Below are 13,312 nucleotides of genomic sequence, written 5' to 3' on the forward strand. Positions count from 1 at the left end.
AGAAATTAATTTTAGATAAAAAATAATTATACTATATTATTAACTAAATTAAATACTATTTTAGAGGAAAAAAAAATATCAGTATCTAAAATATTTTCTATTATTAATAAAATTTATAAAATAGTTTCTAGTATATAATTAGTTATCAAAGTTTTAACTAATTAAACCATACCTATCATATTTAACCCTAATATTATCTTTTTGCTGTCTTTTACGACTTTTACAAAAGGTGTGTATTCCTCTAAGTGTATTAGAATAATAGGTTGGTGCAGGCTATCATTAAGTGTATTAGTTGTATTTGAGGAATGAAAAAAATGATAATCAAACTGTGAGTGAAAGCAGTTATGAAATTGTTTTCTGAATTTGTGATAACAGGTGGGGAAACATAAATACTGGTTTGCAACTAATACAAGGGTTGATGAATTATTAAGTTGTTTCTTTCTCCAAGTAGGATCAATACCTGGTTGACAAAACATAAACTAACATTTTTTAATGTTGTTTTCTGAAGAGTTGACATAGAAGAATGTGAAAGCTGAAGCATATGCTGTAGATGCTGAGTTTATTCTTTTGACTCTGAAAGCCTTCAATTCTAGGGATGGTTGCTACTACGCTATATATATGTGTGTTTGTGAAGCTGCACACAGTGCCATGCCATATTCTTCATCTCTGCAAAATACCTCTCACTGCTTCAGGTTTGTGCTCTCTCTATATATCTCTCTTGGTTAGGTTGAAAATTCTTCTGTTTTTCTTTTCATGTAAGGAAATGGAACTTCAAAGAGAGTTCCAATAGCAGAAGCCAAAATGTGTGATTTTCACATCACTACCAGCTTCTGTTCTGCTAAATTTCTGCATGATATGTACTCTCAGAATCTTCAATATGTGTAATATTTTGGTCTCTGCACCTTTCATCAGTGACATTAACTGCACTTGCATTACATGCTACCAGTATACATAGTTCTCCCATAAATGAGAGAAATGTATAAAAACAAAGACAAAAGTTTTTATTAACATTGAATAAATACATTTGACATTGTTTATAATAATATAATAATATTTTTAAATTAAAAAATAATAAAAATAATAATAAAATATTAATTTTTAAGATGTGTGAAGTGTGTGTTTTTATTTTTGAGGGTGATAACATATCAGCAACTAAAAACAAAAGGCATGTTTGCCTTTTTTTCTGTATTTCAAAAGTATATATAATATTTTTTTTTTCAAAATACTCCATATAGAATAATTGCCTTTAGGAAGAGTCACTTATCTCAATATGATCATCACTAAAAAAAATTAAATGAGTGATGATATATATATATATATAGGTAACCTTAAATATTTTTTATTAAAATAAAATAATTTTAAAATTATATTATATTCTATTTGTAAATTGATTTCTTTGTTGTTGTCATATTAATATTTTTAGAAATTTTAAATAAGAGTTTATCCATATCTTACATAACCCCTTCCAATGGTCAAAATTAGCTGCAAGATTTTTCCAAACTATCACTATAGATTGTTATTTAGTACCCATTTTCTCTTTATGCTCTATTATATTAATTAGGTATAATTATAAAGTATAAGAGCCGTACAATTTTGAATTAATGAAAAATGGGTAATGAGTCATAAAAATAATTCACATCGTTAATATTTGTGATGTGAATTCTACTATTTCAATATAACGAAGACTATTATATAGCTACTTTATTTCTCATGAATTTAACATTTAAGAAATGATAAAATACTTTAACTATGTATAAGTGTGTATAAGGGAAATCATTACAATTTTTTGCTCAAATATTAAAAATAGAATGTAACATTTTAATATCCTACCCTCAAGAGCACATATATAGTAAATTAGTATTTATTTTTTTTACTGATAAAAAAATATATAGAAAATTAGTATTCATAAATTTCCTCTTGTAATCAAATATTAAATCACTTTATTCTTTCCAAAGATGATCTTATTATATAAGCATGTTATCAAAGTAAGGGTGCTCTACATAATTTTTTTCAAGGATATATTTGCAACTCTGACTTTTACTAATATTATAGATATATTCAACATCGTGAGCTGTGAATTTTTTTAATCAGAAGTTATGTTTTGATATTCTACCAACTAGTGAGCAACTTATTTTTTGGACTAATATAGTCATTAAAAAAATATAAAGAACAATAAATTATAAAAAATTAATAATGAATAGAATGTGAATGCAAAAATTTATTGAATGTGAAAATATCATAATATTTTCTTTATATATTTCTTCTCTCCATGTCAATTCCTATAAACTTTTGATATTTGGTAAGAAAACTGTGTTATTTTTATTCCGATAATAAAGGAGAAAGAATATTGCATTAGAATTTCTTACTTTTATATATATATATATATATATATATATATATAATAAAATGTTATTAAGTTTGTTATTTTTTATGTTTGATTAATGATATGATTAAAATATATAAGAGGATAATTTTCACATTATAAATCATTTTGATGAGATTAAATAACATTAAATCTAAATTTTAAGGAGGTTTAGAATTTATTTTGTTCTTATATATATACAAATCAAATTACAGCAGGGTGTAATTTGTAATTTTTATCAAATATTATATTATTTGTAATTTTATATATAAAAATTTCATTCTATTGATTTAATGGTTAATTTATATATGTCAAAATTAAATGATAATAAAATTATAAAACGATTTACATTTTGATTACAAGAGTAATTATATCTGCTTTTTATTTATATAAATGAAACATAAAATATTTTTAAATTTATATATAAATTATGTGAAAGGAAATTTTAATTTAATAATGAGTTTTGAAAAATAAATAATATATATCAATGAAATTTCATTCTTTTAATATATATATATATATAAGAAAAGTGAGATACTTTATCATTCATGCTTATAGAAGATCTAGACTATTACATTTCATATTTCATAAGTGAGTAATATTTTATAAATCTATTTTATGAATTTGAGTTAAGGTTAAAGTTGATTCTTACCCAAGTAGAAACAAATTGAAATAGTAAGATATTTTGTTTGCATGTGCAGGAAACTTGTACTCATCTCTTGTAAAGTAAGACTGGGAAGAAGTTTTAGTAATGGCAGGGCAACTAGGAGTGTTGAATGCACTTGATGTGGCAAAGACACAATGGTACCACTTCACAGCAATTGTGATAGCAGGAATGGGTTTCTTCACTGATGCCTATGACCTCTTCTGCATTTCCCTGGTTACCAAGCTGTTAGGGAGACTCTACTACACAGAACCAGGTGCACCAAAGCCAGGAAGTCTTCCTCCAAGAGTTCAAGCCTCTGTCACTGGTGTTGCACTCTGTGGCACCTTAGCTGGCCAACTCTTCTTTGGGTGGCTTGGTGACAAATTGGGGAGAAAAAGGGTCTATGGTCTCACTCTTGTGCTCATGGTAGTGTGCTCCCTTGCCTCAGGCTTCTCCTTTGGCTCAACTCCAAAGGGTGTCTTGACCACACTCTGCTTCTTCAGGTTCTGGCTTGGATTTGGGATTGGTGGTGACTACCCTCTCTCTGCCACAATCATGTCTGAATACGCCAACAAAAAGACTCGTGGAGCATTCATTGCAGCAGTGTTTGCCATGCAGGGGTTTGGAATTTTGGCTGGTGGAGTAGTGGCCTTGATTGTTGCATATGCATATGACCAAAAGTACAAGCTTCCCACTTATGAACAGGATCCACAAGGATCCATTGTGCCTTCATTTGACTATGTTTGGAGAATAGTTTTGATGTTTGGTGCTCTTCCAGCTGCAATCACCTACTACTGGCGCATGAAAATGCCTGAGACTGCACGTTACACAGCCCTTGTGGCCAAGGATGCAAAACAAGCTGCTTCAGACATGTCTAAGGTATTGCAAGTGGAGCTTGAAGCTGAAGTGGAGAAGGTGAAGAAACTGGCAGAGGAAGAGAGCCACAGGTATGGTTTGTTCAGCAAGGAATTTCTCAGGCGTCATGGCCTGCATTTGGTTGGAACCACCACCACTTGGTTCTTGTTGGACATAGCCTTCTACAGCCAGAATCTTTTCCAAAAGGACATCTTCAGTGCAATTGGGTGGATCCCTCCAGCACAAGAAATGAATGCAATTCATGAGGTAATACATAAAGTTAATGAACTAGTGAACTAGTGACAAAATTTAGGACCTATTTACTTTTTTTTCATATTAAGAAGTGGACTTTAAGCTTAACTTAACCTCATAAAACTGGTTGGCTTAAAGTCCACTTCTTAATATGGTATCAGAGTCATTTTTGAGTCTATTCTAGCGAGTGTTTGTTGAGTTGATCAGACCACTCGCTATCGGACCATTATTGGATCGTCCATAATATATTGTCCCACACAGCAGGAGCTGTCACTCTTAATGTGAGGGGTGTTATAGATACCACATCGACTAGAGACTAAAGCATTTCATAATATATAAGTAGGTGCAAACCTCACATCATAAACTAGTTTTATGAGGTTGACTTAGGCTTAAAGTTTTCTCCTTAATATTTCATCATAATTTTTACTTTCTGTTTCTATTTTTAGATTATAAAATTGTCATTTGCTTAAAAATCTGCACGAGAAAAACCAAGTTTTGAACATTTCCTATGCAAATGTTTGTAAATAAAATAAAAGGGAAACATGAAATGAAAGCAAAATCATGTATATATATAAATTGTTTTGGCACTGATTTTAATTTTTGTTGTAGGTATACAAGATTGCAAGAGCACAAACACTGATAGCATTGTGCAGTACGGTGCCAGGTTACTGGTTCACAGTGTTTTTGATTGATCACATGGGCCGTTTTGCTATCCAATTGATGGGGTTCTTCTTCATGACAGTGTTCATGTTTGCTTTGGCTATACCATATGATCATTGGACTAAGAAAGCAAACAGAATTGGGTTTGTGGTGATATACTCTCTCACCTTTTTCTTTGCCAACTTTGGTCCAAATTCCACCACATTTGTTGTGCCAGCAGAGATCTTCCCAGCAAGGCTAAGGTCAACTTGTCATGGAATCTCTGCTGCTGCAGGAAAGGCTGGTGCAATTGTGGGAGCATTTGGGTTCCTGTATGCTGCACAAAGCAAGGACCCTTCCAAGACTGATGCAGGGTACCCTACAGGGATTGGGATCAAGAACTCACTCATTATGCTTGGGGTAATCAACTTCTTTGGAATGGTATTCACCTTGCTGGTTCCAGAATCAAAGGGAAAGTCACTTGAAGAGTTGAGTGGGGAGAATGATGGAAGTGAGGATCCTAAGCCTGCTACTACAGTTCCTGTTTGATTCAAGTTTTAAGTTTGTGTTCAACAAAGTGGTTCAAATTAGTGTTGTATTTGTACATTTTAATACTTTGTTATGGTTGTGAGATATGTTTGCACAAATTAATTATGTAGTAGCTACATGATTTAGGGGTGCTAGTTTGTATGTTTTGTGTTTGTTCAAGATTGAAGGTTGGTAACCCTCTTTTTTTTTTTGGATAAATAAAATAAGAAGAAACAACATAAAGTGTAATACACTATTACACCATTTTAAATGCAAAATCTTGAATCTCCCTTTTTAGAAAGTTTATTAATATGTTTGATAATTGCCTTAGTATTTAAAAAATATTAATTTATTAATAATATTTAACATCTTTTGATACAAATTTTGCTTGGACATCAACAAGTGAGGACTCCTTTTGCTTGGATAAATTTCTCTAATAAAAATTTTAAGAAAAAAATTAAAAAATACATATTTTTACAAAAAAATAAATTAACTTATACATAAACTAATCTATATGAACTTATATTAAACAAATCATATGTTCATGGGCACAATGATTTCTTTGTATATATGCACACCTTACCATTCTTCCATGACCAATTTGCTGAAACACTTGCTCTCTATACACTTTTTCCCTATAGTCAGTGTAAGAGAAGACATTTCTATACAAACACCAATCATGGGTAGCTGTAAGAGGTACATAATTTAACAGAAACAAGTTAGCAACTGAAGCAAATGCTTAAGAATAACTTATATCAGCACAATCTTAAATAACTACACTAGCTTATAAGCCAGCCACATAACCATGATGATTAAAACCATCTACAAACCTGACTCCTTTATACTATTGGGTAGACAAAGAAAATCCTGAGTTTGAGTATGCATCTTGTCCAAGAGAATCATTTCTCATCCTTCACTTTTAAATTATCATGGGAAAGTTCATTTCATTTTTCCTTCTTCCAGAAGTTGTTCTGGAAAAGTTTATCCAATAAACCCTTACAACTTAACAATATTTCATAACTCATAGTAAAGAAGGAAGGAAGAGATAAGATAGGTGTATACTTTTACCCTGAGATCAGGTTAAATATGTTTGTCTGATGTTTCAATCCAATGTTATTCTATTTGGATTTCAAGATCTTTAAGCCTTTATTGAAATTAAGCATGTATGCATATTAATGTGAGACAGAAGATATAAGAAATTAAACATATATAGACTGAAAACATCATGAAACTTAAATATGGTTTTCCCTAGTGAGAAGTGTAACTAATACTTTACACTACATTTATGATTGCAAGCAGCATCACCCTCCCATAGCTCCTGCATTGCAATTGTTAACTATTAGCAGCATACCAATACAAACATTTTCCCCCAAGAAATAACACAAATCCGAATAGTTTAGAAGCTTTCACGAACTGCTGAACATACTTGATGCAGCATCAACACTATTCAATGAATCATGTGTCCTAAAGTTTCTCTTTGTTTAAAACTGTCTTTTAATTTCTTTTACCCTTTGAAAACATCACAAATACTAATCACTGGTTTTTTTTTATCGGCAAGAAACAATATATACATAATACTAATCACTGGTATCTTCATGATACTGGTTAAGAAACTGAGAGTTGAGATTTAGTAGTGAAAGCATCACAATTTCTTTTAATATTTGTTTTTTTAAGTGAAAACATGTAGTGGTGTACTCAACGTTCCCAAGGAACTCCTTAGATCCTTGCATATATACTTATACTTACCATCTTTGCTTGAACTAGTTTCCATGTCCAGCTGATCTTGCCATGAGCACCTCATATTGGAAGATGAGGAACACTGTTGAGGGACAGAGAATGAATAAGTGCTTGAACTCTGCCTCATGCAAGAAGATTCAGCTGTGGAGGAAACCTCTCGATCAATGCCTGACACTCCAGTATCCTTGCTAAGATTTTGTGAACCATTCTGCTTCTGATTGATCTCTGCCATACATTTTAATCTCTTTCTACTAGGAGGATCACTCTGGGGGTGGTGAAGTGTTGGCACCTTCTGATCATTAGATGAAGAAGTGGCAGGTGGAGCCTTGTCCTTCAAGAAAACTTTTGGAATGGCCAAATTTTCACTTTCATCAACAACTTCATGTCCTCCTTCTGAGCCAGACCCTTTTGAAGCTGCCTCATTTTCCCACATCTTGAAAATAGCTTCTGTCAATTGTTGTCTTGCCATATCTATGTCAATGATTGGTTTTGGATAGTTTTCTCCCAACTCAACTCCCGATGCTCTTAGCACAGTAAAGGGTGCATTCCAAGGATGGTGAATCCACTCAGCTGGCATTCTTGCCAACTCAGGCAGCCATTGACGTACATATTCTCCTTCTGGATCAAATTTAGCCCCATGAATCTGTTCCCAAAGTGATAAGAAATTAGAGAAGTTCTAGTGCAAGCTGTAATGTGTTAGGATTTTCCAATGCCTTGAGTGAGTACCATTTTCTCCTTGTTACAAAACAGGATCTTGTTATCTTATTATAAAACCAGATATAGTCACTTCAAAAATTTGTAAGTAAATATGAACAGATAAATTTCTACAGATACCAAATGCATTAAAGAAAATCTGAATTAAAATCTTTACTTCCACTAGGACCAAATAAATCTAGGAAGCAATTTGTCTAGTCAAACTCAGATTTTGAATGGTGACACATGAGGAAGTAAGAAAACAAAGTAAAGTAGAAAAAAAAAAAGGAAAGAAACTTCACTTCAGCAAAATCAAATACAACAACAAATTCTGATATATTATATAGATTGTGTTGATCATACAAGCATAAAAAGTAAACTTTAAGCCGAACTCAACCTTATAAAACCAACTTATAAGGTGAGGTTTGCATTCACTTATATACTAAGAAATGTTCTAATCTCTTGTCGATGTAGGATCTTTAACAAAATATAAATTATGAATGTCAAATGATTGGATCCTACTGCTATCACAAAGAAAATATTAAAAATTTACAAGAAAACATGACATACCGCAGGATCATCCAAGCGCTCAAGCTTGTGCCCATCAGGTAAGCAACCTGAGATATACTGCCAGCCCAAGATATCACTTTCAAGGTCTGCATCCAAAAGTGTGTCCCAGAAGTATTTCATTCCCCATCTCCATGGTATGAGCAACATTTTCACTGCAAAGCTAGAAACTATGACTCTTATTTTGTTGTGTATCCACCCTGTTGCCCATAGTTCTCTCATTCCTGCATCAACTAGAGGATAACCAGTTCTACCTTGTCTCCAAGCCTTAAAGTTAGCAGGATCAGTTTCCCAAGGAAAATATGTCAAGTTCCCAAGCAGTGGCTTCTCCAATGTGAATGGGAAATTGAAACAAAGATAACGTGAGTACTCTCTAAGTCCAATAGCCCTGAGAAAAAGAGTTACACTCTCTTCACCAGCACTGTTTCCTTCGTTTGCCCATAATATCTGCTTGGTACGTGCCAAATGAAAAACTTTCCTCACACTGAGTTCTCCAAAATGAATATATGGTGACAAGAGTGAAGTGGAATCCCCACCAACCTTTAACCTGTTTTTGGAGTAGTGAAGTAGGTGATGTTCAACAAATTCTGTTAAAGCCTTGTCAGTTTTGCTCCAACCTGGACACCATGCTCTTCCTAACAATGCATTGCTGGATTTCTCTGATTCATCCTCAAGACCCAGTTGTTCAATTGAAGATTTCCCAACTTTTCCTGTCATTAACAGAAGAGAAGCAAATTCTCATCTGAAACTTTTTTTGTAGTTCTAGTGTTTCATGTGTACAATTATATTTCAATATCTAGACAGAATGGTATAGTAACAGAAAAGCATCATCACTTAGCTGCTAGCTATGAGGCTCGAACACACGTATCAGGACATCGACACTCGTAAGACAGGTGTCGGTGAAGTGTCCAATTCAATAAATATTTGTTGGATTTCTGACAATTCTAGCACGATTCTAACATAATTTAAAAAAAAAAAAGAAATATATTAATTTTTTAGAAACTCAAACTTATTGTATAAATTTTTATTATGATTATAAAAATAAGGAACAAATTCTTTTGAACCAGCCATGAAAAACATCTTTTTGCTACAAAGACGGCTAGTTGTCACAAGCAGTTATTATATGTTCTCATTGATTTTAATATATAAACTCTGATGAAATCCTGATATTAATTATTATATTGTCAAGAAACAATAAAATCACAGTAGCTTGATTGAAGTGGTACCTTCAGCTAGGATTAGTTGACAAGAAGGAATAGATGAAATAGCTTGCATTTGCATATGCAAACATTTGTTCCAAAAGGGATCAAAAGCTGTAAAAGCATGTCCACTCTCGTCATATATATTCCATGGCTCAAACAACAAATCTCCATTGTAGCTTTGCACCTTTATACCATGTTCCACTAGTTTTTCTTTGATGCTGTGATCACGAACAAGAGAAACTGGATCTGACAAAAGAATAGTGATCATATATCTTGCATTTAACTTAGAAGAGATAGATCATAATGTTTTTTTTTCTTTCTCAGTATGAAGCACCCCTCACTAGTGGCATTGACAAGAAAAATAGAATTCTTCATTTGCACTAATAAATTATTCAAAAGTTGAAAGGCATTGCACAAATATTTTAAGCACAAAAGTAATGTTAGTCACATGCACAACTTGGTGGTTTTTATAGCTCAATCGAAAAGACAAAGCAAACATTCAAAACGAATCCCACCTTCCAATTAAGTCAAAGCACCATCAATTTTTTTAATAGAACCTACTTGCTTCCTCAACTTTTGGGGTATCAAATATTTTAATAGAAATCTACTTGCTTCCTCAACTTTTGGGATTTCAGATATTTTAACAACATAAAAAATACATAATACTATGAAGCAATACTAATATGGCTAGAACCTTAAACAAACAAAGTAATTCTGTAAAAAGCTATATCTTGTTGGACAGCAACACTTACCATAGAGATGGTTGAACACTACTTTTGTTGCTTGAATTGCATTTGCACATTCCAAAAGAGCCTCAAGAGTACTATCAGTTTTGATCAGCACAAGTTCAGCTCCAAGTGATTTCAACGAATTATCCAACTGAGCAAGAGACTGTTTCAGCCACCACCTTGACACTCTGCCCGGATAAAACTGCCCTTCATCTTTAGGGCACCAAATATAGACAGGGAAGACAGAACCTTCCCTAGCAGCAGCAGCTAATGCAGGATTGTCCTCAATTCTAAGGTCCCTCCTAAACCAAACAATAGTCTTGCTCCTACCCATAAAGGATTCCCTAGATTTCACATGCCAAAGCCTTAACCCTCATCAAGCTACAACTACTTCACCTTAAAATTCCTTCTACACACAAACAAGCAAAGGGCTCACCTTCAAAACTTTATGGTTTCCTATTGAATATTCTTACCAGCACAACACAACACAGAGCAGCTGAAGACCCTGGCACTGGCTATAAGACCTTCGATCTGGAATTTTCTCAATAACACAAAGCTATTTATAGCATCAAAACCAGCACCAGAGAGGCTCAAATCACTGTCAAAAAGGACTTGACTTTCAAGATATCAGACCAACAGCTTGATTATCTTATCTAATCTTCAATTCCAACTTTCTTTGCCTCTTTGTTTTCTGTATGCCATGCAACCTAAACCCAACTCAGAAACATTTCCCCACATGTCTCACACACTCATCAATCTAAATTCTAAACCCCACCAATGATAAAAACGTGTAAATGGGAAATCTCCAATTATCAACCAAAAGAGACTAAAGATGAATAAGAAGGTTCTGGGGCATGTAAGGCACGGTTCACCTCAAAATCATGAACAACAAAACAAGAAAGACTGCATAATCAGAAACCATGGAGCTGAAAAAGATTAGCTGTTCATAAAAACTCTTAAATTTCAAAACTTATGAGGTAGATGTTCAGCGTTTACCAACCCATCATGAAGTTTTGCTGAAGGGTCATTGAAAGACAAAATCAAACCGAATTTAGTATGAATTAGGCTTACCTAGTGAGGTAGACTGTAATGTGGATTGGCATAATAAAGTCAAAAGTGATTGAATCATGAAATTGTCTTTTTCCATAAATTGTAAGGTGAGGATATGAGGTTTATGTGTGGGCTTTAAGCCTAACTCAACCTCATACAACCGGTTCAATAAGGTGAGGTTTGCACCCACTTATATATTATGAAAGACTCTAATCTCTAGTTGATGTGGAATTTCCAACACACCCCTGCGTCGAGGCTACCAACTTGTGCGTGAAGATATATGTTATGGATGGTCCGATAACGGCCCGATGGCGGGTGGCCTGATAAGCCCAACAAATACTCGCTAGGATAGGCTCGAAAATGGCTCTCGTAGCATGTAAAAAAATGATAAAAAATGGTAAGAAGAAGAGATGTTTCTTATTCTCTTATGTGTATATTACATCACTTTATGTATAAGAAATATATAGGGAGTTTCTCTCCCAAAAATATTAATCATGAGATTTTATAATTATTAAATTAATTGTATATAATTGGGTACAATATCGTGAAATAATTGCATATAATTTGATAATTATTATTTCTTTAATACGATTCTAATACAATTTAAAAAATAATAACTATATTAATTTTTTAAAAATTTAAATTTATTTTATAAATTTTTATTATAATTAAAATAATAAAAAATAAGTTCTTATTAATTAATGTTCGTGTCAATGTTTCTCGTAATTGAGTGAGATCCCACAAAGTCTAAGTTTGTGGATCACGTGTGCTATATCACATTGAAGGACTTTGGTCGTAATGCGCCGCAGGCACAACTCATGTTTCATTTAATTTCCTAAAACAGTAGAAGTGATATGATTTTTATATTATTTAATAGAAGAATAAAAAATCATTTTCTTTTGTTTGGTTTAAAAAAGAGAGAGAAAATGTTTATATAACAGTATAAGTATATTTAGTAAAAATAAAAAAATAAAAATAAAAATATAATTTAGTAGAAGATGAGTTGTATCAGTTTTTGTATTAGGTAATTTTATATTTCCAATTCTTATATCCAAAAACTATTGTTTTAAGAAAAATTATACTTTTTGAGAACCGAGAAAGTTATATACATGGGAGAAGAAAGTATTTAACATGGGAAATGATGGCCCAATTTAATTGGACTTGAATTGGGTGAAAAAGAAGGCCCAAAGAACATAGAAGATAGATTGTTTCTTCCTGCACCTCCATAGAGTTTTTCGTCACTCCATATACGTGAAAATACCTTTTCATCCTTCTTGTACACTAAAAATTGGTTATGTCCACTAAAAATATGTATTAAATAATTTTTAAATTGATATCTAATTAGATATAAGTTTTTAGATACTAACTCTAAAATTTAAATAATTGATAGTTAAAACTTAGGTAACTAATTAAATACCAATTTAAAAATTATTTATCAATAATAGAAACTAATTTAGATATCTATAATTTTTTTAATCTCTAAAATAGTATTTAATATAGTCAATATAAAAATTAATAATTTTTTGTCTTTAAAATTAGTCTCTATTTAATGATTTTCTAGCAGTGTTAACACTACAAGAAAATTATTAAATAAAAATTAATTTAAAAATTAAAACTAATTAATCATTATATATTGACTAAGTTGTATTATATATCATTTTATAAACTAAAAAAATATTGATAATGAGTAAATTTTTTAAAATACATTCATTTTAGTATTTATTTATTTTTGACTAAGTAGAAGTGTACCTTCTTGAACAAGCAAGTAAGAAACTCTAAGAGGTAGTAGTGTGTTGGACGAAATTGTTTCTTAGAGAAAAATCCAAATATGAATTGTAGTTGAGCAAGTAGAATAAAGTTGGAATAATATGTTTGAATAGTGCTATTAACAAACTCAACTTTGTTCATGCAAGCCTCATCTTCTTCCCTCTTTTCCCAGAATTTGTCTGTAGTTGACAAATCAAAGCTAATTATGATGTTGAAGGGTTTTGTAATACCATTGGTTGCATGAACATGAATATCACACTGAAGGTGCAGGTGGATTCATCATATA

The 13,312-nt window shown here is 32.1% G+C and overlaps 2 protein-coding genes across 3 annotated transcripts; one reads left to right on the forward strand and one right to left on the reverse strand.

Moving 5' to 3' along the window:
- The first annotated feature begins 319 nt into the window (after positions 1-319).
- Positions 320-5,560, forward strand: LOC137827497 (putative inorganic phosphate transporter 1-3). The gene is made up of 3 exons (XM_090305463.1): positions 320-692; positions 3,064-4,130; positions 4,725-5,560. The coding sequence occupies exons 2-3, from the start codon at positions 3,114-3,116 to the stop codon at positions 5,301-5,303; spliced, it is 1,596 nt and encodes a 531-aa protein (XP_090161589.1). The 5' UTR covers positions 320-692; positions 3,064-3,113; the 3' UTR covers positions 5,304-5,560.
- An 843-nt stretch (positions 5,561-6,403) lies between these two features.
- On the reverse strand, positions 6,404-11,389 carry LOC137827496 (cryptochrome-1). 2 transcript variants are annotated; one of them, XM_068633657.2, is made up of 6 exons: positions 10,234-11,356; positions 9,506-9,727; positions 8,820-8,989; positions 8,283-8,726; positions 7,029-7,662; positions 6,404-6,600 (listed from the first exon to the last, which is right to left on the reverse strand). In XM_068633657.2, exons 1-6 carry the CDS (start codon positions 10,541-10,543, stop codon positions 6,584-6,586), a joined length of 1,797 nt encoding a protein of 598 aa, XP_068489758.1. In that variant the 5' UTR covers positions 10,544-11,356; the 3' UTR covers positions 6,404-6,583. The 2 variants fall into 2 exon arrangements, with proteins under 2 accessions (XP_068489758.1, XP_068489756.1); XM_068633655.2 differs by having other exon boundaries at positions 8,283-8,989; positions 10,234-11,389.
- Positions 11,390-13,312: the final 1,923 nt, after the last annotated feature.

This window comes from Phaseolus vulgaris, chromosome 7 (genome assembly GCF_051622355.1).
Source record: "Phaseolus vulgaris cultivar YP4 chromosome 7, ASM5162235v1, whole genome shotgun sequence".
NCBI lineage: Eukaryota > Viridiplantae > Streptophyta > Magnoliopsida > Fabales > Fabaceae > Phaseolus > Phaseolus vulgaris.